The following is a 27,967-nucleotide window of genomic DNA, read 5'->3' on the forward strand; positions in this document are numbered from 1 at the left end:
ACTGCTGCTGCTGCTGCTGCTGCGGCATGTACCTCGAGAATATATCGGCTGCTGCGCGACTTGTCTCTCTTGGACAATATAGTGGCTACTGCTGCTGCTGCTGCTGCTGCCGCATGTACCTCGACTCTCTTTTATGTAATACCGGCTGCTGCGCTATACTTGTCTCTCTTGGACAATATAGTGGCTACTGCTGCTGCTGTTGCTGCCGCATGTACCTCGACTCTTTTTTATGTAATATCGGCTGCTGCGCGACTTGTCTCTCTTGGACAATATAGTGGCTACTGCTGCTGCTGTTGCTGCGGCATGAACCTCGACTAGCTCTTTTATGTAATATCGGCTGCTGCGCGACTTGTCTCTCTTGGACAATATAGTGGCTACTGCTGCTGCTGTTGCTGCGGCATGTACCTCGACTCTTTTTTATGTAATATCGGCTGCTGCGCGACTTGTCTCTCTTGGACAATATAGTGGCTACTGCTGCTGCTGCTATTATGAGCACCTTATATCTCGCCAAAGGTGGCCTAAACGTGAATTTAGCACAGTGCTATAAAAAAACATATGATACTTATGACTCAAGTAGCCCATTCTTGACACGGCACTAGCACCCTCGCTTCGCTCGGGTGCTAACCGTGCCGTGCAATAATGGCCTGCTTAAGTCACACGTATCATAATATACTATTATGTGATAAGGAGCGCCTGATCGGCCACCGCAGCGACCGCAGCTGGCATAGTTTGATGCAAAAACTTAAAACCTTTAGGTCTATAGAGAAAATATGCAGGCGGAACCTTAACTGGATGCAAAATAATATGTTGCAATTTTATCAAATCGTTTGAAAAATTTTTTTTCGTAAAAATTCGAATTCTGTATACCCTTTTTTTTCCAAAAAAAATTCATAAAAATTCGGGTCCCGTAAGATTAATGTTTATATTTTTGCTCATGTATGTATATTCACTCAATAATTAATAATAACGATCTAATTTAACACAAGAACATTTTTTTTTAATTGGTCGTATTAACCTGAACATGTTTAACATATTTATATTACTTAAATAATTGCATATTCGGATTCCTGCGCGGGTCGAAAACATGAAGTAAGCTTCCATCTTGCAACCCATGTAAATTCAAACTTCCGACATAGTTTTTTAAGCTGTGTTCATGTAGCGAACCGCCGCGGAGGTGGCCGATCAGACGCTCGTTATGCTCGTTTCTTTCTATACTCGAGCTTTAGATTATAGATACGTAAGGGCCAGAGGCGCCACAGTTCGCATGTAACACGCCGTGTGATTGTTGACGTTATCAATCGTCCTTCATCAAGGAATTCTTAACGAAACAGCTCGAGGAATATTGAAGAACAAACTGAGAGTGTAGACTTTTGTGCGCTGTTGTCATTTATCAGAAACGATCACTCTGTGGCCAGCACATATAGTGGAATATAAGTGTTCGTTCGTACTGCATCTGCAGTACAATTTCGCAAATACACGTGGTCGTACACACGATTCCGACGTTATCGAATATATTCGTGTTCTACCGTATAGTTTAATTCGATTTTTCTTTCTTTAAAATCGTTCGGTACCTGAATAATCAGCCTGTAAAAATGACGAAAGTTTTCAAAGCAACCGACGGATTTACCATCAAGTACGTATTATCTCTATTTAAGTGCAAATTTACAGATTTGAACGTGCCATTTTGTTTCTCTTGGTACAGTAAATTTTCACGATCTTGGTATACCTGAATTATTTTTTCAGAGATATTCTTGCTGATGATGGCTTTACTTTGGATACTTCTGAGTTTACTGATTTTTTGGAAGAAACCGAAGAATTAGATCATGCCAAGTCAGTTTCTTTGTCTAATGAAGAAATGATGAGATATCTTGAAAATTTGGAACATGACAATGATGATAAAATCAATCCTGAAAACGGAAGCATTCCATTTGTTGGAGTTCCTTTTGATACTTTAAAATCAAAAATGACGAGTATTTATGAAAATGGAAAGGTAAGTGGCAAGAAATAGTTTTATACAATTGAATTGTAACATACACAGGTTTACTTTAGATTTTAAAAATAATCAAACGTGATGGAGTTGGAGACGTGGTACCACCAGATGCACAAGTAACTGTCGAATATGTAGGATATTTTGAATATTCTGATCAACCTTTCGATTCAACATTATTTCATCCTTCCAAACGTATGGTTATACGATTGGGTAAAGGTGCTGTCATACCAGGTCTTGAAATTGGCATAAGCTCAATGAAGAAATTTGAAAAATCTTTATTTATCATTCAGTCAGAATTGGCTTATGGTGAATTAGGATGTATGCCTCGAATTCCACCAAATGCTGAAGTTCTGTTTAAAGTAGAACTTGTAGATTTTATTGATAATGGTGCTGCTGATACATATGATGAACTGACAAATGAAGAGAGGAAAAAATTTGCATCTATTGAGAAAATTGTTAAAGACCTACTAACTACTGCAAATGATAATGTGAAAAGAAATAAAACAACTCAAGCAGTCAGAGAGTAAGTTTTCATATCTATCTATTTTAACTATCAAAATTTGTTAAAAACTAACTATTATTTTCTAGGTATAATCGAGTAGTTCAATATTTAGATGGAACTCGTTTATTTAATGATGAAGAAGAAAAAAGTATGACTAAATACCTAACAAGAGCATTGACAAATTTAATGGTTTGCTACAACAAATTATCCAAACCTAAATTAGCTTGTCATTGTTTCAACAGAATACCTGTGCATCATGAAAAACATAGTGCCAAAGCTCTTTATCAGTAAGTGGATTTTACTTTATTTACTTTTTTTTTACATGTGTATAATAATATTGTTATAATGAAATTCACTTAGACATGCTAAAGCTCTATCTATGATGGGGGAATGTGACCAGGCAATGAAACTTTTACAAGATGCTAATAAATTGAATCCTGGTAGCGCTGAAATAAAAAAACTCATTCACGAGGTATTTAATTTTGAATGTTGAGCAAAAATTTGAATTTATTTATCTAAATATGACTACTTAATTATAGGTTGAAGGGAAAAGAAATAATTATAATGAATTTTATAAAAAATTTGCTAAAAATTCATTAAAAAAGTCCTTGGGTACATCTGAAGAGTCAAACCCTATGGAAGAATTAGCTAAGGAACTTTGCGATGATTTCATAGCTGATGAAGAAGCTGTTAGGTGTCAAATACCTGAAGGATTGTCTCCTACAGAATTAGCAGTTATACGCAGAATTGCTGCAAATAAAAATCTCACTGTAACTCATCAAATGAGATATGATGAAGAAACCTGGTATCTGTGTAAAAAAGGATACCATGTAAAAAAATAGGTATCATTTAATCAGAAAACTTTTGAGAATTATTGACATTAGTGAATAAGCTATATTTTATGATTTCTAAACTTTATACATTCTAGAAATGTATATTTCTCAGACTTGATTGAAAAAATTTTTTTTTTCAAATTCTACATTCTTGAATTAATCAATCTTGCTCTAAATGATTAATAAGATTTCGATATGATTCTGAGTTCAAATAACAAAAGTAAAACTTGAAATTTAATTATGTATAATTATGACTATCTTGATTTAAAAACTGAATTTTCATATTTTCTTATTTCCCACAATTTTTTCTCAGAACTTTACATTTATTTTTCTAGTAACGAGATAGTTAATTAGTGAATTTATTATATGTAATTCTTTAAATTCGGATCAAATTGTGCGAAAAATGAGTTACTTTTCCAAATTTTCAGTCGGAATTAATCATAAAAACGAAAAAATTTTCCGCAATAAAGCACGGAGTGAAACAAAAAATGTTCTTTATTTTATTCACGTACATTGTGTATTGCGTGCAAGCGTGCGTGCTGTAGCTGGAACGATATGACGCATTTGTAATACCGAGAGAGCTATGTAACTATCGGTTATTTTGTACTCATTAGTTTTATTTTTATTTTTACAAGATTTTCATTAATAAAGCATCTCCACTGAAAACAATTAATTCGTTTCATTTTATTACCAATTATACGCCATGAGAAAAAAAAATACAATGCAGCTGATTAAAGCCGGCGACGTAATCATTCTGCCATGAGATCTCTTCTGCAGAAGAGATGAGATTATAACGAGTACACTTGAGTCGACATCGATCTCGTGCAGACACAGACGACTTCACCTGTATAACAAGTTACAGAAAAAAATACGAATCGTTCGTCGGTCGGAAAAGAGCAGTCGAGCAAATGCTACGATCGGCTAACGAGCACGATGGCTTCTATCGTCGTACCTCTGCTGCTCCTCTACTTCACGAGTAAGTATCGAGCTGCGTATCGAATTTTTCCTCTCGCATAGTTTCACGATCGATCCCCTTCATGATCATCAGCTCACACCTACGCAGGGGTGTCGGTGCTGGGCGATCAAAGTACCGACGCGCTTCAGTGGGCCGAGCAGCAAATTTTAACGATACTGTCGCCCGCCGCAGTTCCATCGGACGATCGTGGCAACGTCTTCAACCCCATCAACCTGCTGAGCAGCGTCGTCGATCAACAAGCACCCGCTAGCAGCATCCGCATAACCGAGCGCGACATCGGCTATTACTTTTACACGAGCGAGCAGCCCGAGCTGAACGTGGCCCTGACCTCGGGCGACTCCTCGAGTCTGAGGTCTTTGGCCAACGTCAGCGGCCAGACACCCCTCAAAGTCGTCATTCACGGCTGGACGGACACCGGAAGCGCCGCCTGGATGCACGACATAAGGCGAAACTACCTGAAGAGCGGAAATTGCAACGTGGTCATCGTCGACTGGTCCGTCGGCTCGATGAAGGATTACTTGACCTCGACGAGACTCACCAAGACCGTGAGTTTGTCCTCGCGAGTAAAAATTATACCGGTAGTAAGTGTGTGTAACTTTAAAGGTCGCCGAGTACGCCGCTAAATTCCTCGAGTTCCTCGTGGCCGAGGGCGTCTGCCGCATGGACAAGATACACATCCTCGGGCACAGTCTCGGTGCCCACATCGCCGGCCTGATCGGTTACCAGCTGCAGGGCCAACTGGGTCGCATCACCGGCATGGATCCGGCTCGGCCGGATTTCGAGGCGCCCGTGCTCAAGGACCCGAAGGATCGTCTGGACTCGACGGACGCTCGATTCGTCGACGTGGTGCACACCTGCGCCGGCACCGCGGGATTCGTCAGGCCGATCGGACACGCCGATTTCTATCCGAACGGCGGCAGTTTCCGCCAGCCGGGATGTCCGGTATTCATGATTCGTAAGTCAAGCAGCTCTATTAATAATAATAATAATAATAATAATAATGATTCGGATGAAGATAGTGACTTTGTTCGCGTAGAGTACTGCAGTCACGGCAGATCCCATCAGTTCGTGGCCGAGTCCATAATCAATCCGCGGGGCTTTCAAGCCGTAGAGTGCGGCACTTGGAAGGATTACAAAGCACAGAAGTGCGCGAAGAACAAGCTGGTTTACATGGGCGAAGCCCTGGATCCCGAGACCAGAGGTATCTTCTTTCTGGAAACGAACGCCGAGCCGCCCTACGGTCGGGGTGACATTGTGTGAAAGGAGAGCAATTATCGTCTCGACAGTTTTATATCATGTACTTAGCTGTTATTTTTTTCATCTAATATCAGTTGTTCAACAATTAACTTTTTCTTTTTTAATCCCATTATGTACATTATTTCGCAGCTAAAATATATATCTTTTTTTATTATAGTACAATCGTATTTATATGTATTTGACTTTACGTATAAGAAGTATTAGAAAAATTAAAAACTGACGCTTATTATAGTCCAAATTATTACTCTAAACAAATTGTGTCAAAAAGCATGTATCATATAGTCTTTTTCGTATTATAGCCGTTGAATGCGCGTTCACGCGGTCGGATGATGATGAGGATCGTCCGTCGTGGTGGCCGTGGGTTTCTCCACAGCTCCGCCGAAGCGAGCTCGATACTTGCGTCGCACCACGTCCCAGTCCACGACGTTGTTGATGGTGGGCATGTTGCGGAACGACAGTTGCGAACCCAGAGGGCTCGGCTGTAGCAGCGACAGCCCGAGGCTGTCCTTCGCCGAGGATATCTTGTTGGTCTGCGCAAAAAAATGCAGTAGAGATCGTTAATTATAATTTTATCACTTGAGCAAAAATATCGCATGCGTGTTAATACCTGTGAGAACGGACTCTTGGGCAATCTCCTCGCGATGAAGCCGTTCATGACGCTCATGCGCTTCTTCGTCTCGCGTCTTGTTTTGCAGCTCTTGTGTAAATAGCCCGTCCACGAAGTGATGAGATTCAGAGGCGATGGTTCCATCGTGGTTCTTGAAACGAAGAGTAAAACAAAATTCAGTAAAAATTTTTTAAACCAATTCAGCAAAAATATTTTGAGCTTACTTTTGCATATTTCTAATAAGTTTACTCAATCCGTACTTCCACTCGGTGTCCGACTGCGCCTGGATGGTCTGATAGGTATCGCTCATCATAGCAATCAGCAGATTGATCAACACGATTACGGTGACCAGCATGTAAATCGAGAAAGTAATCTGCAACAACGAGAAGTGCGACAATAAAGTTCGATGTCATGTGTCTCGAGACTCGATAATTTTTTTTTTTATTCTTCACCTTGAACAGATATAGGGTCCAACCGGGCTGGGTATTTTCACGCAGGGCCATGGCAAAGTCGTCCGTGTCCTTTTGTCCGAAAATGGCGAAAAATAGATTTTCCGTTATGGTGACGAAGTTGACGTTCACTGCAATAGAGAGAGAAAAATTCGGATTGCGAGATATTCGCGGCGTTAATTTAAATTCCCACTTTTCAAAAGTAAAACAAAACTATAATAGCCAACTAGATATACTACGCAACACTCTACATTTTGTACAAATTCATCTACTGGAAAAGTATAACATACAGATATTATACAGGTGTGTAATACAGGTTGTACTTGGGAAAAATAATACATACGAGCTACCTTACTATAAGTAATTTCAAATGACCCAGTAAGTACACAACATGTTAAAGACATGTACTATAGTAAATCATTTTTCGGTAGTATCCGTGAGTTGGATGATTACGAGTGGTGTTACATAGCGTCGATTTACACACACAATAATATATACTACCTTCAACAATCGAAACAACACACATAAGGTTTTTTAATATCTAAGATATAATAATTCCTCTACTATAATTTTAAAAGATACATTATCTACGGTTTGTGCGATCTGCAGCATGCCAATATAATTATTAACGACGACTTTTTCTATAAAAAAGTACGTCGGTGTTCATCTACATACACATCACAGGTAATTAAGGGTTACACATCGATCACGACATTAATTATTACATAGAGATAATGTTTATTTTGCCACTAACCGCATCGCTTGGATCGCGGATCAGTCGAGTTTATAATCTGGCTCAATTATGATTATTATTTGGCAGGGAGATCAATCGCGAGGAGAGGCGAACGATGCTGCTGGCGTCGTTGCCGTGGCCGTTCTCCGAGCGCTAGGACGTCGAGGCGATGAGGGTGGCCTGGCTGCCGACTATGCTGGCCGTCGTCGCGTCTTCCACGGCTAACAACTCGGTCTCGCCTCCGTTGGCCTGGCCCGCTTGGCCCGACTTGTCCCCGGTCTCGCTCGAGCCTTTGTTGTCGCCCGAGCCCGCTGCGGAGTCGTCGCCATGGAGCTCGCGATACTTGCGCCTCACCACGTCCCAGTCGCAGATGGTCTCGATCCTCGTGGCGTTGCCGAAGGACAGCTGACTGCCCAGCGGCGACAGATGCATGATCGATAGGGTGACGCTGTCCTTGTGCGCGACCTGCGAGTGAGTCTTCTTCACCCGGGACAGCCACTTGGCGCCCATCTTGGAGCGCGGCGAGAGCTGATGGCCGCTACGATGCCGACCGATGCCCATCATGTTGGCCAGGCTCGGGCGTTCCTTCTTGTGGCGGCGCTTCTTGCACGTCTTGTAGAGATAGGTCACCCAGGAGGTGATGAGATTCAGCGGCGAGGGGGCCGTCGTCGTTCTGCGGGGAATATATTTAGCCTCTGAGACGTCTAGTATTTTGGCTCTACATGTGCTCTCTGTGTACGACTCTCAATTTTACTAATTACATTATATTACGTCTAGTTGATATCATTTCTACGGTGATTTTCTCTTGACTACAAAAAAAAACAACATCAACGTTCATTCGGGTCTGACCGAATCAACTTACTGATACTTACTTACCCAGTGAAACACAGTCGAAAAAAGAAAAAAATCGACACCTGCTGTACACATAATCAACATTATAGAATAGACACATAAGCGGTGCAACTTAAAAATTACGTACATTTATAAGTGTTTATCTTGTATTCAAATTACCTACTCAACTTTATAACTATTGATTCAATTACAATCCACGCACACTCATGCAACTGATTATGCGACTACATACACATTACGATACGAGCCTAAGAACAACTTCCATTTTATATATATACGTTTGCGTCGTACAACGACTACATGGTAATTAGATGCCGATGTGTGTATGTGTTTCAGTGGTCCGCACCTGTGCATATTCCTAATAAGCTTGCTCAGGCCGTACTTCCACTCGATGTCCGACTGGGCCTGGATGCGCTGATAAGTGTCGCTCATCATGGCGATCAGCAGATTGATCAGCACCACCACGGAGACGAGCATGTAAATGCCGAAGGCGAGCTTGAAGAAGGCCGTGGTCCAGTACTCCTGCTTGTCGCGGTGCACGACCTTGAAGTTCTCGTGGGTCGTCTGGCCGAAGATCGCGAAGAACAGCAGTTCGATCGCGTGATGCGGCCACATGACAACTGCAATGATAATTTCACCGAGGACCCCCAGCGTACGAGGATCGTTTTAGAGCTGTCCTTCTTTTCTCTCGTTGTTGTTGTTGTTCTTTTTAAACTATTTACTAATTAGGTTCGCGCGTGGATCGTATACGGACGGAAGATGAGGATTCGTGTCGCAGGCATTCGCAAAATTCAATATGCTCTCGGTTCACATTTTTTCTTGGATGACGCAATTCGAGCCGATCGACATTGTTATTACCGATATCGTCGATTTCGCTCGCTAGAACTATAGCTTTTTACGTGTCCTCTACGTTTGCGTGGATTTAATGATGAATTGTCGTGTGATATAATGTATAATAATAAATCGCCGTCGGTATATGTAAGCAAATTCACACACGCACCCATTCATGGTAGAAAACAAGTCAGTGTGTTCATGCATGATGATTATAATTTTTATACGAAGGTATATAAATATAGTTCTAAGAAACAACCATATATTGCTCGATCGATTGCTCTGGCTGGAAATTCGATTCGCTCGTCGTGCCAAGATCCAGCTTCTGAAGATCGAAAGCACAACTACTTGAGCAATTCTAAGCAATTCCTTAAATTCGAGGCTATTATCGCGAATGAAATGTTTGTCACTTAGAAAGTGTAATGAACGTTGATAATTATTTACTGAGGTTCCAGAAACACAGGAAAATGTGTGCATTGTGGAAATTTCCGTAGATAATTTTTCTCTGGATACTCAGTGCCCAGGAAAGAAAATTAAGAAATATATTCTTTTAAACGTGACATACTATTTGATAATGCTGAAATCGTCCAAAACTTTTCTCTAATGCTCTTTTTGGCTCTCTTGGAACATTGAATAACAAAAGAGAAACTCACTGGCTCAAAAAATGCGGCAAATGTTAAACTATTAGTTGGCAAATTAAAATATTTTTTACTCAACAATCATACAATTAATAAAAAATATTGTAGCTGTATAAAAAGAGAATAACACTTTTTTTGTAAAGTGAAGAGTAATTCAAATTTCATATTAATGTTAAAAATATCTTAGAAAAAATAACTATGTAGTAATCGAGGGATTTACTCAACTTTTGTCATAAAAATTACTACGTTATTGCAAATTTTACTACGTAACAAATTAATTTTTTTTCATGTACCATAATAAAATTTTCTGACATTATAATTTTTCTAAAACCTACTCTTTTTGAATGAGCTTCTTGCACCTTAGAATTGTTTTTTAATTTCTCATTTTTTCATATAAATTAATCATTGATGAATAATATGAATTATTCATCAAACATAAGATATATTATAATGTTATATTTTCAATTATATAATTATAATGATTCAATTACGCTTCGCTTTACATTAAAATAACTATGAAATTTCATAACACGATTTGTCATTATTCTCCTCATGAAGGAATAGAGCTGTGTTATTCTATTGTTTACTTTTTACGTCGTATGCTGACCGCTTCTACTGTTGCCCCGCAAGGTGTTTTGCCGTGCATGCCACGATAAGTCTGTGCACTATACTTACAGGGCTGTGCGCGCTACTTGTATGAAGCAGAAACTGCCGCTCTCTGTACAGACACAACGTACGTTTCTCGCCTGTCTTTTCGTGTTGAATTAATATATATCATTTCAAAAAGATTAATTGTTAACGAAATTTTAAGTGCAGAAAATGGAATCCAGTGATGAATTTAATTGGGCTTGTGTCAGAGTCAAAGAGGAACTTATTGATGTGTCGCTTTCTGAGAATAGTAGTGAAATGATGGACGAAAAACCCGATCTGAAAAACTTTCAACTCTTGCCATTTGCCCGAGAAAATTCCGTAAGTGTTGATTTACGTATCTAACTCGTATTATAATTATGCGTGACTAATATTTAATTTTTCGACAGACCTATACATTTCGAAAAAGCGTACTTGTTGACCAAATGGAAATAGTTTTTGAATGTGAAGACGTCAAGACGGATCCATTGATAGTTCAAAAATTTGATGACTCTCAAAGTCACTTGGAGTACATGAAATATAGCGATGATTATGAAACTAAAAACATAATTAAAATAGAATCCGCGGAGGAAGTGGAACGGGAACTTGATGGTAACGTTAGAGAAGAATTAAATTTGAATCTCAATTGTGAACTTGTCGATCAAAATACAGAAAGAATCAAAAAAAGATCTCACAGCGAACGTAACCTCATAACACATATTAACACTGTGCATAATGATAAACCTCACGTATGTGATACATATCGAAAGACATTTGCAACAAAAAGTAGTCTTAAAACCCATATTATTGTTGTGCACGAAGGTATCAAACATGCATGTAATTTGTGTGGAAAAGAATTCGTAAGTGAGAGTTATATCCAAACCCACATCGATACGGTGCATAAAGGTGTCACACATACATGTAATATTTGTGAAAAGTCTTTTATTCAAAAAAGGTATCTCAAAAGACACATTGAGGCAGTGCATAATAAAATGTCTCATGTTTGTGATATATGCGGAGAGACGTTTAATCAAAATCCACATTGATTCGGTACATAATGGTGTCAGACATACATGGGTATATGCCAAAAGACATTCACCCGTAAGTGTACTCTCAAAATCCACGTAGAATCGGTGCATGGTAAAATTACTCATTCATGCGATATTTGCGGGAAGTCGTTTACACGAAAACAAAATCTCAAAATACATATCGATTCGATGCACAATGATGTCACACATACTTGTAATCTATGTGGAAAGAATACCTCAACTCAGTATAGTCTTACAAGGCACATTAATTCGATGCATAAATAATACTCACGCATTAAAACTTTATGAACGTATACAATTTTACAATTGTATTATAATTTCCTCAAATATTATGTCATTATGTAAAACAATGTTTAAATGTTAAAAAGATCAATAAATTTTTGGAAGAAAATCAAGCGCACTGTATTAATTGTGAGCTAATAAAATGTTGAACCCGTTAGTCGATGTTAATTTTATAATATAGTCACCTTCAGCTCATCCTTAGTAGCTCGTCAATTTTTTATAATGGCTTGTTTTTTAAATACATCTTATGCTGGCTATGAATATAATCCTTTTTTTAAGGTATTTTTTCAGTGTAGTTTAATATTCACCACAAATTATACCATTTTAATGCCTTTTTTCGAATTCTAGTGAACTTTTCTTCTATGTATTCGTTTTTCCAAAGCCAAGAAGAGAGGAAGAGAGAAAAAGAGAGAAAAAATTTTCGAACGATTTCAGCAATGTTGAACTCGAAAAAGTAGTCACAGGAATAACCAAGCCAATAGATGATCGGTAGATAGACGATTAGTCATTTGAATGATTATTGGGACTATCTTATAATATTTAATGAGTTAATAAAATAGCTATAATTATTGACTATCATAGAGTAATTGTAATAATTATTCAAATAATTAATCGTCTATCTACTGGTAACCCTTAAAAAACGCAATTTTTCGTTTTGTGGAACTCAAAAATAGCTATAGACAAAATATCTAAGTAAATTTATTACCACATTTTTCGATATTTCTAGACCTCCAATAAACAATTATCAACGTCCATTATACGCGCCAAGTAAAAAAAATGCCAATCGCAATTTCAACTTCAAATTTGAAGAATTTTTTTAATGTGGAATCACTCGTATACCTTTTTAGCGTAATTTCCAACCGATGCAACAGCACCGAGCTTTTCTCGCACCCTAAACTAATAATCTCTCGCTAAAGATACACAGATCGAGGGGGACAGAACAAGACACCACCGTGTAACAGGACACAACAACATACACGTACAAAATAGATGATTTTCTGTTTCTCTAATTTTTATTTTCTTCGTCGCAATTACTTACTCGCTAAAAGTACGACAGCGACGAAACGCATCGTCGTAGTCGTTGTCGTCGTCGTCGTCGTTTCTTGGTATTTTCGTTCTTCTTTCTTCGATCGACGAACACGCGAGTGTTTAATTATTATTATTATTTTTTGTTTCGTTAATCTTTAAATATACTTTACAATTAAGCGTTATTATCTTTAACACTGAAACACGATATTCTTCTACGATATATACATAAACTACGTCGTTTGTTGGTTTATTTGTTGTGTGTTGTGCTGTGGAGGTGCAGTTCGTCGAATGCAGCTGTTTTTTTTTTTTTTAAATTGGCGGATTATTGGACTGCGATCCCGGAGCATTGGAGGCCGCCCCGAAGGCATTGTTCCCATTGAGATTCATCGCGTCGTGCTGCTGCTGATGCTCGTTATCCTCGCTGTCCTTTTCCTCCTTCTCGGGCTCCTTCTCCGGCTCGTTGCCCGTGAGCACGAGATACTTTTTGCGTATGGCGTCCCAGTCGACGACGCTCTCGATTCTGGCCGCGCTGTTGAAGGACAGCTGGCTGCCCAGCGGCGACAGATGCATCTGCTGCATCACCGACAGGGCCGTGATGCTGTCCTTGGCCTCCTGGCTCTCGGGGCCCTTCTTCACCTTGGACAGCCACTTGGCGCCCATCTTGGAGCGCGGAGACATGCGCCCGCCGCTGCGCTGCAGGCCCATCATGTGCACGAGCGAGGGCCGCTTCTTGCTGGCGCTGCGCTGCTGGCACTGCTTGATGAAGTACACGATCCAGGTGGTGAAGAGGTTCAGCGGCGAGGGTGCGGTGGTCGTTCTGTGTGTGCCAGGAGAGAATAAAAATTCTCGTCTATACTTTATGACTGGTTCACGAGCGAGATTGTGCAGTCCGATCGTTATGGGGGGAGGGTCACACCGCCGTCAAAAAGCAAAACTCCCGCGCAGGATGTCTCGCAAGATACGTCAATTTTCCTCGCACAAAAAAACGACCCTCGTAGCGAGTCTTTGTCGTAGCCTTTTTACAATTTTTTGATCAAATTTGCACTTATCAGTGCGTGAAAAATCCAAAAGTCAAGAATCGAGCCAAATGTAAATCATGCAATCGTTGCAAAAATACTTTCAAACGTGTTGGCATAAAATTATAAGAAAAATTCATTTTAATCAAATTTTCAATGTAACGAGAATTATGAAACGATGACAAAAGTCCATCATCCGTATAAAAAAGTGTAGAAAAAACTACTGCCGATCTGCATTTCGAGATAATATATAACTACTGGTCTACAATATATTTGTCCAACTACCTACTCATATGGGCTTACCTGTGCATATTTCTAATAAGTTTACTCAATCCGTATTTCCACTCGATGTCCGACTGGGCCTGGATGCGCTGATACGTGTCACTCATCATGGCGATGAGCAGATTGATGAGGACGATGACCGCCACGAGCATGTAGACGCCGAAGGCAAGCTTGAAGAGGCTCGAGGTCCACTCGGGCTGGTTCTGCTCGACCTTGAGCTCGCTGTGGGTCGTCTGGCCGAAGACGGCGAAGAAGAGATACTCGAAGGCGAGCATCGGATTCATTTTCACTGTGCGGTGAGTGTGAAGTAGAGGTGAAGCCGCAAACAAAAAATTGCCACGACTGCATCTCTCATTGCTTTTCTAATTTTTTGTTTGTTGTTGTTGTAGTCAATTCTACGTTTGATTAAGTACCCACTACGATTTGTTTGGTTTTTTCAACATAAAAGCGGGTGACAGTGACGGAGCTGGTTGACAGACACTTTGTTCGACTACTCTGCGTTTTGGCTACTTGAAGCTCTATTCTAGGTCTAAACTTTCTATTGTAATTGACTAATATAATAACTATCATTACAGCTGATAACATGCACTCGTGCACTTTGGACAGTACAGTTTACTTTTGGACTACAGTTAAGTGATCGCTAAGACATATTATTCATATTTTCTGGCTTTTATTCAAGAATTTCACAACCAAAAATTGACACTTTGGTTTGACGCAACACACATACAGACACATTATCATACGCTCGATCTCGTTTACGCGCGCGAACATAAATTCAAAATTGACGTTTGCTCTCAACAGGACGTATGCAGGTACAGATATTTTATGTAGACTTAGAAAATAGAAAAGTACTTGAACAAACATTTATTTTGGCGTGGTATATTGCGTATGTAGACACTTATTATGTTATAAATGATGGTGTTGATTGTGGATAGCGAAAGCTTTCGTCGAGTATCTTCTCAGCTGTTCGCATGCATAGAAAAAATAGAAGATGCCATCTCCACAAGCTCAGAGTAGGTGTTTTTTTTTTGGTTCTTGCGAGTGTGACGAGTTCGTTGCGGCGCACAGACACATACATATAAAGATAGAAAAGTTGACACTAGGACAAATGTGGGTGTGACGTACGAATGCACAGAAGGTGGGGGTGGGTGGCTGAGCGGCGGCGGCGGCCGCGCGACGCACATGGTTTTTTTCGTATTGTTGCATATGTTATTATGAGGGAGCGGACTGCACAACAGGCCAAAGAGATGCATTTGTTGAAATTGCGGCTTGCAATATTGACGTAACCACATGAAGCGGACAGAACGTGTCTCCTCTTTTTTTCTCTCTCTTTTTTTTTGTTTTTTTTTTTTAATTCAGCAGCAGAGAGAAAGAACAAAACACACACGACACAACAATGGTTGATTATAATGTATTTGTATTTATAACAGAGTTAGTTGTAATAAAACATATGCTGCATTTGAACTGCACTGGACGACACAACAAGAAAGACACTGATGCTGTGGTGTAAGTTATATTTTTTTTTGTTCAATTGCTTCTCGGCCGCTGGCGAGCAGCAGCAGCAGCAGCAGCGGCTCTCGTCGCTCGCGCAGCCGAGAGACAGAGACGACTTACGGTCTTGTGTATCGTCGCAACCGGTCTTTTTCTTGTAGCGCCCAAAGCGTCGATGCGACGTTACCGGTGGAATCGGTACGTTAGTCTCGATCATTTCCCAATCGGTTAAATTTTGCGCCACCATTTCTAATAGCCCATCGTGATACAATAACACACATACAGACTTATATACGATCTATATTCATATAAGTTTCATAATAGTATATTGTTATAAATATTTTTGTTGTATATAATGCCTAAGATTAAGATATAGTTTTTTGTATGATACAATAGGTGTGTTGATTATTGCAATTGTAAAAAAGTATCTAATCTAATATTGTCATAGTTCATAATAGATTTTTTTGGTATCGCGCGTCTAATTCTAAAAAATTCATAGCTCTCATTGGTATTTTTCGTAGCTATATTCTATATCTAATTTTCTAAGCTGTATTAAAGGGTGGTTGAAAAATCAGCCTCGGATTATTCTCAATTTTGGTTTTTGTAGTATAAATTAATATACGTAGCCTTGCTGCGTGTTAATTGTTGCGTGACGTACTTTTTTTTTGTTTTTTTTTTGCTTTGCTTTGATACGGTTACCTGGACGTCTTGGTTTCTTGGGGTTATACGGTAATTGTTCTACAATCGGTGGTTCGGTAACGGGCTCTTTTCAGGAGAGAAGAAAAAGTAAGACAAAAAGTATAATATGTAAAAAACTGTTAAAAAATGTTTCATGTTATTAAAAAATTGTTTTGTCATTGCGTTAGAGAATCAAAAAGCAAATAGAGTTGTAAAAAATGCAAAATGGTAAAAAAAGAAAAAAATCGGTGTGAATCGATAGGAAATTGTTTCAACCACCCACACAGACACGAGTCTGTTGAGTCATTAGGCTTAAGATTACCTGATTATTTGTTACTGATTGAAAAAGTAAAGAAAAAAGTTTATAAAATAAGAAGAGTAAAAAAAAGTAGAAAGAAGTAAAAGAAGAAAAAAGAAAAGAATGTCGAGCTGTGTCGAGTGATGAAAAAAGGCAGAGGCCGACTCACCATCGGAGAACGGAGGCTTGTTCTGTTTGTTCGTGTCTCGGTTGCTCTTCTCCTTGAAGGCCTGATTCAACGCGACGAAGTGCATCGAGAAGCCAAACACGAAGATGGCCAAGACGGCCAAGAATCTGGCCAAATCCTTCATGAGATTGCCGATGATGATGGCCCAGGGCCCGAAGAGATGATGAAACGAGAGAAAGTCCAGGATCTGCACGCAGGCCAGCAAAAAGCTCAGGGCGAAGAGCTGATTTCGCAGATAGAGCAGAGTGCCGTAATTGTCGACGGCGACGATGTTGAAGTAGCCGAGCAGGTGGAACGCCACGCCGAATATGCCGAACAGTAACACAGCCAGCTTGATCCAGCCCAGGCCGCTCTTGTCGCTCGGATTGGTGAGCTCGAAGAGCAGCAGGCCCGAGAGCATGACCAGCAGACACCACTCGTACCAGTACGGGACGAGGGGATTACGATTGACCGTGTAGACCGGTATGATGCCGACGAGCGCCAGAAACACCATGAGATAGATGTGCGAGGTCAGATAGGACATGAACTTGATGATGGGCACGTTGTTGTACTTGTGTCCGAGGGGAAGGGCGAAGACAACCCAGACCGGAGGGCAGATGACGAATACTATGAACAATAGTATCGTGCGAAATGCGTTCCAATTTAGGCTGCCTCGCCACAACTCCTGCAGGTAGCGCTGCACCACCGTGTGGGCGATCACCTCCTTCTGCTCGTTCTCGATCAGGACGTCGAGAAATTCCACGTTGCGCCTGTCCATCGAGGTGAGGATGCGGCCCGCCGAGTCGGCGCCCGCGGCCAAGGCCAGCAGCTCCGTCGCCATCGCCTCGCATTGCTTGCCTGTACGTAATAATAATACCGATCGATTCGCGTTGGTCGCTCGTTATCATCGGCAGTTGATTTGCATAATGTTTACCGGCGGCGATCAAGTCTTTGGCGCGCTCCTTCTCCTTTTCCGACAGCTTGATGTAGATGTTGGACAGTTTGGCGGCTGTGTCGACGGGCGCGGGCGAGACCAGTACGAACTCTTCGATCGGCTTGTTGTTGTGGCTCTTGCTGCACACCATCATGTTGTACACGAACTGTGTACGGAGAGAGAAAAAAAGAAAAGAATAGAATATAAGAAATGGAAATAGGACGGCCGGGGGGGTAGGCGACGCCGCTCATGCCGAGACTCTATTTCATCGCGCCGCGTCGACTAGGCAGCAGCAAGGACGACGCGACGCGTGTATATAGGTAAGGCTAGCTAGGTATCAAGCGATGCACAATTCCGTACTGTATAGGTATAACTATAGAACGGCGTGTGTCGCGTGTCAGACGAGCGTTAAGGGCTGCAGCGCAAGGATTTATATACACTACTGCTGTGTTCGTACTGTATACGTTTCGCTTGTCTCCCTCTCCACTTTTTTTTCTCGGTTCCTTCGCGATGGAGATTGTTGTGTATCGTATTATATACATTAGTATATGTACGTTCGCACGGATTTTCGTAATTGTTTTACGCAAAGTCCGCCCCCCTGTATATAATGACTTTTCGTCGAATCGTGTGTGTGTGTCTTTTACTTTTTCTTACCAAGTTTAGGGGATATTTTTCATTTTCTTCGGCGAAAGGGGGACACGGAGAGGCCTACTCCAGTTCCGTGGAGCGGCGCGCGACACAAACGCAGCGGGGTAAGCAATCCTCGCAACCGATCGATGCATGCATATATAAGTAAAAGCGAGCCCGAATATTGAAATTGCAACCCAGATTTGTGTGCGCGTTGCGTCACTCACTGCTATATACTACTACTCACCCTCCTGTCCTCCATGAGGGCGTAGGTGTCGTGCTCCTTCTCCATGAGATACTTGAGAACGTCGTTGTGCCCCTCGGAGGCGGCGAACCATATGGGCGCCGAGCCGAGATTGGTCTCGCTCTTGGGCGACGCGCCGCTCTGCACGAGCAGCTGCACCACGTCCAGGTGGCCGGCCCTCGCGGCGCAGTGCAGCGGCGTCCAGCCGTTCTTGTCCGTGGCGTTGATCTCGGCGCCCTGGCCCAGCAGCACCTCGACCATCTGGTAGTGGCCGTGGGTCGCCGCTATGTGCAGACCCGTCTTGCCGTAGCGGTCCGCGCTGTGCAGCAGCTCGGCCGATCTACTCAGCAGCAGGCCGACCACCGTTATGTGACCACCGAAACAGGCCAAATGCAATGGATTGAACCCGTTCTCCGTTGTCGCGGCTTCGACCTGTTAAATTATGTGTAGCATTGATCAACGATCAAACCAAGACAACATGTCTCATTTGATTAATTTAAAACCATGTTTATTTAGTTTTTTGTATTACTATTAAGAATTCAAGAATATATTATTCATAAATGTTTCGTATTTATGCCAATCGGACATTTTTTTGCTACTTGTGAGTTTAAGATGCTCCATCTGTTGATAAAAGTGAAAAGCTTATAGTCAAACATGACACTTTTTTTAATTGCGATGACTTTAAATCTTGTTACGATACAAGGTGAATTTTGGAATATGAATTTTTACATTTTCTCACAATAATATAACTCATTATTAAAATCAATAAAGTGCCGTGTAAATGCAGCTGTCAGAGTGAAACTTTGACAAAAAAGCCAAGTAAATAAATAAACTCATTTAATAAAAGTACTAGAAGTGATGCAACTGAATTTATATTTAAATTAAATGTATTCATTCGCTTGAACTTTCATTTTTTTTTTTTCGTGAAATTTTTATTTTGACAGCTGTTCTCAGTTAGCTGCATTCTAAAAATGAGTTAAGTTTTTTTTAATTGATTTGTATATTAATTCAATTGATTTTATCGATTTCCTCTCTGTCATCTCAACCTTGACTGAAATATAATTTTTAGAAAAATTCATTGAGAACCACAAGTAACGCACGCGAATTATTTGACCGAGCTACACCCACACGAAAAGCTCCCCAATTGCCAGTGAACTTGCAATTAAAAATGAAGGCTATTTATACGCTCGAAGGAGTCGAAAGAGAAAAAAAAAATTCGGAAAGAAAGTTTTGTGTGCCAAGTAAGTGGGCTCGTACCTGCACACCGGCAGAGTTCAAGAGTAATCTGACGACGTTCTCGTTGCCCGAGTAGGCCGCCAAGTGCAGCGGCGTCATGCCCGATTCGCTGCCGAGCTCGCCGACCAGCGAGCCGCCCGTCGGCGGATCGGACTTCACGGTGCCCGGCACGTGAGTCAGTAGCTCTCGCACCGTGTCTGTGAACAAAAAAAAAAAGAAGGAAATCAGAGGCATGACATAACTCGATGAAATTTTTCACGTGCTCCGCAATCTCTTGCCCATGATCTGTACAACTTTTTCTTTTCTTTTCAAAGTCTAAGCATGTTTTTCTGATCGAGCTTTATAAGTCACGAAACGAGACCTTGCGTCAAGGTTCGTTTCGATCTCGATATTTTTCTTATCGTCGCACGTTGCATTATTGTTATTATTATTATTATATACCGTGCCGCACGCTGTCGATGCGTCGCAGGAAATAAGCACAGCCAATGCACACATGAGAAAATAGAAATTTCGCGTGTAGCTGTATCCCCACTCTACTTTTCGTCACGTTTCGTAGTTTTTTTTCTTGATACGTGTATAGCCAAATGCAAAACTTGGAAATTTCTATAGCCGCATGGACGTTACGCAAAGTTATTATTCTCCGTATCATACAATATAAAGCTGCGATATTTTTTTGCCACGGCGCACACAACGATCAATGGGCTCCGCAGGCCAAAGTTGCGTTTAAAAACGTAATAAAGAAATGTACAAACACGTACACGTACGATTCTATGTAAAAATATTTTGCGAATCGCGTAGTCAGCCCTCCCTGCACTTATCTTTTTAATGGCATATTATCAAAGTTGCAGTTATGCGTACAAACTCTCGGCTCGCAGGAATCATTATTGCACTTTGCTCGACAAGAAAAATATAGAAAAGGTACAGAAAGTAGTAATATCGACTCACCAGCTTGTCCGAAGTAAGCGGCTACGTGCAGGGCGGTGACACCCAACTTCTTGCTGGATATCCTCAGGCTCTGGGACGATCGCATGACCTCCAGCACCTGTCCGTGGCCGTGCTGCGCCGCGAGATGCACCGCCGTGAAACCCGCGCGATTCTCGTCGGCGCACGAGGCGCCCGCCCTCACCAGGGCCTTGACGACCTCGGCGTGGCCACCCTCAGCCGCCAACTGCAGCGGGGTCGCCTCGGTCAGCTTGTTCCTCGCCGTGATCACTCCCTGTCGGTCGAATTTCATCAGTTCCTCGATCACGCGCACCGAGCCCTGCATCGCGGCGATGTGCGCGCACGTGTTGCCGTCCTTGGTGCAGGCCATCACCAGGCTCGGATGGCGCTGGAGAAACAGCTGGGCCACCTCGGCGTAATTGTTCATCGCCGCGGCGTGTATGGGCTTCTGGCCCTGATCATCCGTGGCGTCGATGCTCGCGCCCAGTTCTAATAGTAGCTTGCAGACCAGCAGCTGGCCCGCCCCCGCGGCCAAATGCAGCGGCGTCTGCTTACGTAGCGTGAGTACGTCCAGAGCCGCGCCGTGGTCCTGCACGAGGAAGCGCACCAGGTGCGTGTTGCCGTTCATCGCGGCCAGATGTAGCGCGGTGCGGCCCACTCGGGACTTGCTGTTGATGAAGGCCTTGTTGGCCAGCAGGGCGTCGCAGACCTCGAGGTAGCCGTGCTCCGAAGCGAGATGAAGTGCCGAGCGACCCTCCAGATCGAACACGTCGACTCGGGCGTGATTCGCCAGCAGATTGTTCACGATGTCCATGTGTCCGCGATGCGCCGCTATGAGCAGAGGCGTCCAGCCCACCGCGCTCTGCTTGTTGAGCGCCTTCTGCACCTCGGTGGCGCTCATGTGGCTGATCATCTCTGACAAGACCTCGTTGTTGCCCGCCAGGGCGCAGTAGTGGAAGGCCGACTCCTGGGCCTGCTTGGTCTGGAGCCCCACGTCGGCGCCGTTCTCGAGGAGAGCCCGGATGACGGCCCGATCGTCACCCGGCTGCACCACCTCCTTGGGCTCGATCTGGGCGGCGTAGTGCAGGGCGCTGGCGCCCTCGAAACTCAGGCTGTTGACGTAGCTGGTGGCCAGCTCGGGGCCCTTCTTGTCGCGCACGAACTCGATGAGGTGGCGCACGACGTCCGAGCGGCAGCCACGACAGGCGAGATGAAGCGGTGTCTCGCCGTTCTGTCATCGAGTGCGCATGTTGACAACAACGTGTTTTCAGTGGCTAATCGTTTATCGCGGTAACTTTCTATTAAATCTACGCAAGCTCATTTACAATTATTTATATATTAGGTGCCCTGGGTGCTTTGTAATAGGAAGTATAATAAAACTACATAGGTGACGGAAGCAAGTGTGAAAAACATCGAGCGTTGCGATTCAGCATCTCGCGTGATCTTCCGGACTTTTACACATAAGCAGATTAAAATAAATAAATAAATTATATTCTTCGTGATCATTGCAGTAGTAGTAGTAGTAGTTTCGTTTGATTCTTTCGTGTATATGTACACAGAGCGAGCCTCTCTCGTGTCACACTAAGAAATGCTCACATAAAAGACTTTAATATCGTCTTCCAGCAGACGAGCTTGCGCAGCCGAGCTGGCCTATAATTCGGGAAACACAAGAAACAGATGCAAAAGAGAGAAAAACATCGAGCGTTAATCACTTGAAATTCAACGTTATTTATGTGATTAATTAATTTGGCTGTTATGTATACGTGTGTTTCCGCATCTGTAAAAAATTTAGAGAAAATACCTTGCGATGCGATGAAAATGAGAAATATTTACACGGTCGTGTAAAAATGTGATATTTACAGTAACTATATCGTAAAATTTATATGGTGTCTTACATCAATGTACATCCGCTACGATATATAATATAGGCTACAAAAACGTATACTGAAAAAAACAAAACTGAAAAAACATCAAAAATCGATATACAACGAGGAATCGGGATGGACCAAAAATCTACGCTGGTTGTTTGATAATATGTACAATTCAATATACAAAATGAAAAACAAAGAAAAAAGTGTCGGTATAAATGTCGAAAAAAGTTTGCGCGTTAATATCAGTTAATTAGTATACTTTGTACAAGAAAGAAGTATCAAAATTAAGTTGCGTCTCTCGTCTTACCTTGGACTTGAACATGGGATCTCCTCCATCGTCGAGCAGCAGCTTGAGCGTGGCCAGATTGCCGTGGCTCGCCGCCACGTGCACGGGCGTCTGTCCGTCGTCCGTGGCCAGATTGGGGCCGGCGCCGGACTTGAGCAGCATGAGCGCGCATCTGTCGCCGTCGGGGACCCTTGCGGCTATGTGGAGCGGCGTCTCGCGAAGTTTGCCGCCTCGCACGTGCACCTCGGCACCGTAACCCAATAGAGTCTCGACAACGGCAGGCTTTGCGCTCTCCACGGCTATGTGCAGCGCCGTGTAATTGTCGTTGGTCACCGCGTCGACCTTTTCGCCTCGCTGCAGCAGAGTCGAAATGATGCCCACGTGGCCGTACTTGGCCGCGGTGTGTATCGACCTGGCGCCACGCTTGTTCGGCATGTGCAGATAGACGCCCTTCTTAAACAGCATCGTGGCGCACTCCGAGTGCCCGTTGAGCGACGCTATGTGCATCAGCGTAGAGCCGTCCTTCGTGCGCTCGAAGATGCTCGCCTTGAACTTGTCGGCGAGCAGCTCGATTATGCTCGCGTGGCCGTTCTCCGCGGCGAGATGCATCGGCGTGCGGTCCAGATGGTCGGTTATCGACGCCGAGGCCCTGACCCCGTAAAAGTACTTGACCAGGGTTTCGTCGCCCTCGGCGCTCGCTATGTGCAGGGCCGTCTGGCCCGAGCCGTTCTGCGAGTCCACCGAGGCGCCGTAATCGACCAGGATCCGACACATGTCGACGTCGCGTCGGCGCGCGGCCAGATGGAGGGCCGTGTCGCCGGCGGGATTCGTCGCCCTCAACTGATCGGGCGCCTGCTGCGAGAGCAGCTCCCTGCACATCGACTGGTTGCCGGCCTCCACGGCCAGCAGCAGCGGGATCTTTCCCTTCTGCAACAGGAGGCACCAATTACACCGATCGATCGCCACGTCCGTCGATCTATACGATTCTCTATTAAAAGCAGTAGTTTTTGTCTCGGCTGGGCCCAAACGATCTCCCACTCGAAATAAACGTACGCGTACTTCGTCCAAGATGTTGTCGACGGCGCATCTCCAGTAGCGCGAGAGGACGTTGACTCGCGCGAGCGTCCGTTTGGCCGTCGTACCCAGCTGCTGCTGCTGCTGCTGCTGCTGTTGATACGGACCTCTACTCGTCTCGGGATTTCGCCTAGCTAGCGGTTGGCTGCTGCTGCCTCGCCTCATGATGTCATCGCGTAGTAGCTGCGGGGCCTCGAACACGACTGACATCGGAGAGGCCGAGGCAGCTCGACCCCAGCAGCAGCCTTACGTGTAGTTTTCACAAACGATCGAACGCCGAAACCGATTAGGAGCCGCCGAGGCTTACGTGCGAAACGAATATATCGTGCGCCTGACTGCACTGCACTCTGACTCTGCCTGCCGATGCTCTTTCCGCGAAAACGAATATTATTTCCGTCGTATCCTCAATTTAGGCGCCCTCCCCTCAAGTATAGGTGTAGCGAGGAGCCGAGCTTGCAAGCTCACACCTCTCGCTCGTTGCTGCAAGCTCGAACGTGTCGATCGGATAGCCTAGAAACTTTCTTTCTTTTTTTATCACTCGGCCTCTAATTTTTTTTTCTTCTTTTTTTTCTTTGTATTCGTACGTGAATTCGTTTCTCGTCTTGTCCCGTGGCTGTCCCAACGCGATATTTTTATAACGTCACGGAATAGAGAAAGAGAGAGACAATATTACGCTGCATCGCTCGACAAAACCCATGTCAGATATTATATACTTTTCATTTTTCCATTTAAATCCGAGAAACGTACATAAAAAAATAAGCGGCATGGGAGAGAATCGTCGAGGCACAAACACAGCAGCTATGCTGTGCGCAGCTCGTTGTCACGCGATCAGTTTTCTCGTTTTTCGAGCTTGCACAGAAAAAAAAATAAAGAGTAAAAATCTCGCCTTCCACGCTATCTGCTCCTTTTCTCTCTCTCTCTCTCTCTCTCTCTCTCTCTACTTCTCTCTTTACCCACCCCCTCGCCTACCACCCGAAAAGTAGTGCCATTTCAACTTTGCAGTCAGGTCTCTCTCTCTTGCTAGTCCCGCGCGGCGCACACGCCTATGGTCTATTGCCACGCGATGTTTCTCATCCACCTTAAGGGAAGGCATGAGCCGCTGAGCTCGCGAATCGTTAGAAAACACCATTAGACGCTTTGGTGCACTGCAACGAGCGCGGACTTTCATATAATAGCGGGGGGACGTGTACGTGTATTTTCTCCGCTCGACACGATAGAGAATACTGTACGCAGTGTGCCATGCCTTCGGTTCACTGCTGCAGCGATATCTTAAAAGTATAGAAAAATAAAGTAAATGCTTGCATGTATATACTCACGCCATCCACTTTCAATCGTATGTCTCGACCCGCCGCGGCCAGTAGAACTCGTAAAATAGACGTAGCAGTCCCGGTTTGTCGTGATGCCACGAGATGGACTGCGGTCTGTTGTCTGGGCTGAGATGTGGCGGAGCGACATTTCCAGCAGAGAAAGAAAAGAAAAACACACGCACGCACGATTGCATGAAGTATTATTGATCACGACGTCTCTCGTAATTTTGTTTGTGTGTATATTTGTTTTTCATTGATAACAAATAGTATACATCCAAACATGAGTATATAAATATTTACAGTCTCAGTCACGAGATGTGTGGATACTGTCAACTAGTTTGCGTGCTAAACCGATCCACTATACACTATGATACAGATCGGTTTTTACGATGTACGTTTACATATCTACTTGCATACTCTGAGTGCCAACGAATTACTTACTCTTCGTTTAAATCGAGTATATTGCACATTGATTATGTATCAAAAACTTTGTACACGAAAAAATTCATATATTGTCATCATGTTTCATGAAAAAAAAAAAAAAAAAAAATTGTCGGAACATTATGCGATCGTTTATACTTACTCCTCCTGGCGCGTACGGATCGACACCTCTTTTTGAAAGCAGAAGCTTGACGACGTCCTCTCGCGAGAACATCGCCGAGATGTGCAGGACATTGTAATTATCCTGTGAAAAAAAAGATAGGAAAAAAATAAAAATGAGTAACAAGGGAAAACATCGTTTGCTCGCAACATACAGAGCCATATCGTGTAACGATCCGACGCAAAATCGTGCTTATTAATCACGGACTTTGAGGTCGAAGGGATAATAATACGCAATGAATCAGCCGCACCTCGATACGTATACGGCGGCTTTCAACATCTATTAACGTCTCATTTGGAGAATCGACTTTATTGGCAGTTAATGCTCGGGTGCGCCTCGTGCATAGGAATATTGCACATTACTTTCTATTTTCAAAAGTGCCTCGAAGGAATTTGGGTAAATAATCGGTCATTAATAACGAAAAATCGAACGTTGCGATAAGGCGCGAGAGGCACGGCTACGATAAGCAAATTATTTCGACATTTCGCAATCGTAGAAACGAAAGTCGGGGGTGTAAGTAAAGAAAGTCGCGCGCGCCCGAGTGTGGGTTAACGAGCTTTAGCCGTGAAGGCGACATCGCGTGAAGAGAGAGAAAAAAAAGTTACGCGCCGCAAGAAAGGCGCACATTATACAGCGCGGGGGCATAAGGGGAAGCAGTGGCGGTATAGCATAGGGTAGCGCGTATAGAGGTCAGTAAGCTTCTGAATACGATTTTATCGCTTCGAATGTATGTGTGTACGTGTGTATGTGATGCCGAGAATCGCGGCGGGCTTTTCGTGTCCCGCGTAAGATCGCTTATGTACTGGCCTAGTTATGCTCGCACCGCCACTGCTCCTGTATACGTTTTCACTGCGTCTTAATAATAATAATCATAATCACAACAATAATAACAATAATAAGAATAAGAATTGCGGGTAACGCGGCAACAGCCAACAACAACGAACGACGACAATAACAATGTATAAAGTGCAGGGTAAGGAAACGCGAGCGATCCTCGGCCTTGGCCAAGCTCTACTTTGGAGAAATTTTTTTTCTAATTGTTCGCTCACGCGATCGGCCGCGAACTTTTATACACACGTTCGCTGCTGGGATTTTTCCTTTCGTTTTTTACCTCGACGCCTTTCGGATATTATTACATTATACGCTATACTCACGTTGTTGCGTGCTCCAACGTCGGCACCCAACTCGATCATGCGGTCGAGGAAAGCCGTGCGGTTGTCTTTGACTGCGTACATCAGTGGAGTCATGCCCGTTTGCTATTTCGAGCCGCAGACGACAAAGAAAAGAATTAATGTATATACGCGAGGGCAAGGAACGAATGAAAGAGGCTCGATTTACTACTCACTGGGTCCATGAGTCCCGCCAAGGGTGGATGGGCGTCCTCCCCCTGGCTCTGGACGACTTTTTCGAGGGTTTTGAGAAGAGGATCGGCGGCCGACCATTCGCCGCGACTCGCCACCGACAGGAGCTTTTGGGCGGCTTCGCGGGCCGCCGCCCCAGCCGAGCTCGGCTTGCTGCTCGGCTGGGACGTACCCTCGGCACCGGGCGAGCCGTTGGTCCCCGAACTCGCTGCGGCTTCATCTTTGGCGTCCTTGGCCGGGGTGTCCTCCTTGGACGAGGTCGATGCGGCTGCCGTGGTCTTGTCCTTGGCTGGTTTGTCGCTGGTGCCGCCGCTGTCTTTGGCCGCGGGCCCGCCAGCGGCTTTCTTGCCAGCGCCGCTGCTACTCATCTTCTCCGGGGGGGATGTCTCACTGGCGCTCTCGAGACATCCTCGAGTACGATACTTTCTTCGCAGAGAAGACGACTACTACTCACGCAGCAACGCGATCCGCGATCAGATATCGGGCATGTTTTTTTTTGGTCACACGCGTACACACACGAGGCTTGTACTACTGCACTTGATTCTGTGGAAAAAGACAACGAAAAGAAATCGGTAAGCAAGAGTTTTCGAACGCAAAAAGTAGACGAAACGATCGGTAAACGTCGGGGCTGCCCCGCGCGCACAAACCTCGGCATCGGCTCGATGCTAGCCCTTCTCGCGCAAAGCCTGCCTGACTCTCTATAATTCTGGGTATAATGGCAGCAGCAGCAGCAGCTTGCAAAGGAGTCGTGCAATGGACTGGACTGGAATTCTCTCAAACTTTCTCACCGCAAAACCGCACTCTCGGTTACGAGCCTCTCTTTATGTGTATTTGTGTACGTTCGTGTGTGTAAGAGTACCGAAAGAGGGTGATTGGCTGGTTGTGGGCTGGCTCTCGC

General features: G+C 43.7%; 4 protein-coding genes across 9 annotated transcripts; 2 read left to right on the forward strand and 2 right to left on the reverse strand.

Annotated features, from left to right (window-relative positions):
- Positions 1-1,251: 1,251 nt before the first annotated feature.
- Positions 1,252-3,991, forward strand: LOC106657271 (inactive peptidyl-prolyl cis-trans isomerase FKBP6). Its single transcript, XM_014378678.2, has 6 exons — positions 1,252-1,633; positions 1,744-1,990; positions 2,050-2,513; positions 2,579-2,779; positions 2,853-2,964; positions 3,032-3,991. Exons 1-6 carry the CDS (start codon positions 1,593-1,595, stop codon positions 3,332-3,334), a joined length of 1,368 nt encoding a protein of 455 aa, XP_014234164.1. The 5' UTR covers positions 1,252-1,592; the 3' UTR covers positions 3,335-3,991.
- A 96-nt stretch (positions 3,992-4,087) lies between these two features.
- Positions 4,088-5,679, forward strand: LOC106657272 (pancreatic triacylglycerol lipase-like). The gene is made up of 4 exons (XM_014378679.2): positions 4,088-4,301; positions 4,374-4,846; positions 4,905-5,256; positions 5,338-5,679. Exons 1-4 carry the CDS (start codon positions 4,259-4,261, stop codon positions 5,559-5,561), a joined length of 1,092 nt encoding a protein of 363 aa, XP_014234165.1. The 5' UTR covers positions 4,088-4,258; the 3' UTR covers positions 5,562-5,679.
- A 22-nt stretch (positions 5,680-5,701) lies between these two features.
- Positions 5,702-7,472, reverse strand: LOC111693721 (short transient receptor potential channel 3-like). 2 transcript variants are annotated; one of them, XM_023459192.1, is made up of 5 exons: positions 7,369-7,472; positions 6,618-6,745; positions 6,390-6,538; positions 6,166-6,316; positions 5,702-6,088 (listed from the first exon to the last, which is right to left on the reverse strand). In XM_023459192.1, exons 2-5 carry the CDS (start codon positions 6,666-6,668, stop codon positions 5,873-5,875), a joined length of 567 nt encoding a protein of 188 aa, XP_023314960.1. In that variant the 5' UTR covers positions 6,669-6,745; positions 7,369-7,472; the 3' UTR covers positions 5,702-5,872. The 2 variants fall into 2 exon arrangements, with proteins under 2 accessions (XP_023314960.1, XP_023314961.1); XM_023459193.1 differs by lacking the exon at positions 7,369-7,472 and having other exon boundaries at positions 6,618-7,301.
- A 4-nt stretch (positions 7,473-7,476) lies between these two features.
- LOC106657270 (serine/threonine-protein phosphatase 6 regulatory ankyrin repeat subunit A) lies at positions 7,477-27,910 on the reverse strand. Of its 5 annotated transcripts, none has more exons than XM_023459179.1 (16): positions 27,717-27,910; positions 27,054-27,612; positions 26,863-26,964; positions 25,691-25,792; positions 25,117-25,233; positions 22,748-23,653; positions 22,166-22,219; positions 20,573-21,800; positions 19,649-19,824; positions 18,395-18,823; positions 17,521-17,686; positions 16,590-17,444; positions 16,144-16,209; positions 13,975-14,242; positions 12,666-13,472; positions 7,991-8,020 (listed from the first exon to the last, which is right to left on the reverse strand). In XM_023459179.1, exons 2-15 carry the CDS (start codon positions 27,435-27,437, stop codon positions 12,965-12,967), a joined length of 5,361 nt encoding a protein of 1,786 aa, XP_023314947.1. In that variant the 5' UTR covers positions 27,438-27,612; positions 27,717-27,910; the 3' UTR covers positions 7,991-8,020; positions 12,666-12,964. The 5 variants fall into 5 exon arrangements, with proteins under 5 accessions (XP_023314951.1, XP_023314955.1, XP_023314947.1 ...); XM_023459171.1 differs by lacking the exon at positions 16,144-16,209 and adding an exon at positions 15,568-15,693 and having other exon boundaries at positions 27,717-27,909; XM_014378677.2 differs by lacking the exons at positions 16,144-16,209; positions 22,166-22,219 and adding an exon at positions 15,568-15,693 and having other exon boundaries at positions 27,717-27,908.
- Between the last annotated feature and the right edge of the window lie 57 nt (positions 27,911-27,967).

The sequence above is a fragment of the Trichogramma pretiosum genome, unplaced genomic scaffold (assembly GCF_000599845.2).
Source record: "Trichogramma pretiosum strain Unisexual culture from Peru unplaced genomic scaffold, Tpre_2.0 scaffold66, whole genome shotgun sequence".
In the NCBI taxonomy this organism is placed as follows: domain Eukaryota; kingdom Metazoa; phylum Arthropoda; class Insecta; order Hymenoptera; family Trichogrammatidae; genus Trichogramma; species Trichogramma pretiosum.

What these genes read in the sequence shown, in the direction of transcription:
- LOC106657270 (XM_023459171.1), bottom strand. Translation starts at nt 27,437, where the DNA reads ATGAGTAGCAGCGGCGCTGGCAAGAAAGCCGCTGGCGGGCCCGCGGCC. An exon ending in TTGCGACGATACACAAGACC is followed by an intron (nt 14,243 to 15,567) that starts GTAAGTCGTCTC and finishes CTCACCGCACAG; the next exon opens with TGAAAATGAATCCGATGCTC. An exon ending in CTTATTAGAAATATGCACAG is followed by an intron (nt 13,473 to 13,974) that starts GTAAGCCCATAT and finishes TGGCACACACAG; the next exon opens with AACGACCACCGCACCCTCGC.
- LOC106657272 (XM_014378679.2), top strand. Translation starts at nt 4,259, where the DNA reads ATGGCTTCTATCGTCGTACCTCTGCTGCTCCTCTACTTCACGA. An exon ending in CGACGAGACTCACCAAGACC is followed by an intron (nt 4,847 to 4,904) that starts GTGAGTTTGTCC and finishes GTAACTTTAAAG; the next exon opens with GTCGCCGAGTACGCCGCTAA. An exon ending in ATGTCCGGTATTCATGATTC is followed by an intron (nt 5,257 to 5,337) that starts GTAAGTCAAGCA and finishes TTGTTCGCGTAG; the next exon opens with AGTACTGCAGTCACGGCAGA.
- LOC106657271 (XM_014378678.2), top strand. Translation starts at nt 1,593, where the DNA reads ATGACGAAAGTTTTCAAAGCAACCGACGGATTTACCATCAA. An exon ending in GTATTTATGAAAATGGAAAG is followed by an intron (nt 1,991 to 2,049) that starts GTAAGTGGCAAG and finishes GGTTTACTTTAG; the next exon opens with ATTTTAAAAATAATCAAACG. An exon ending in TAAAAAAACTCATTCACGAG is followed by an intron (nt 2,965 to 3,031) that starts GTATTTAATTTT and finishes ACTTAATTATAG; the next exon opens with GTTGAAGGGAAAAGAAATAA.
- LOC111693721 (XM_023459192.1), bottom strand. Translation starts at nt 6,668, where the DNA reads ATGGCCCTGCGTGAAAATACCCAGCCCGGTTGGACCCTATATCTGTTC. An exon ending in GGACCCTATATCTGTTCAAG is followed by an intron (nt 6,539 to 6,617) that starts GTGAAGAATAAA and finishes TCGTTGTTGCAG; the next exon opens with ATTACTTTCTCGATTTACAT. An exon ending in CCAAGAGTCCGTTCTCACAG is followed by an intron (nt 6,089 to 6,165) that starts GTATTAACACGC and finishes TTTTTTGCGCAG; the next exon opens with ACCAACAAGATATCCTCGGC.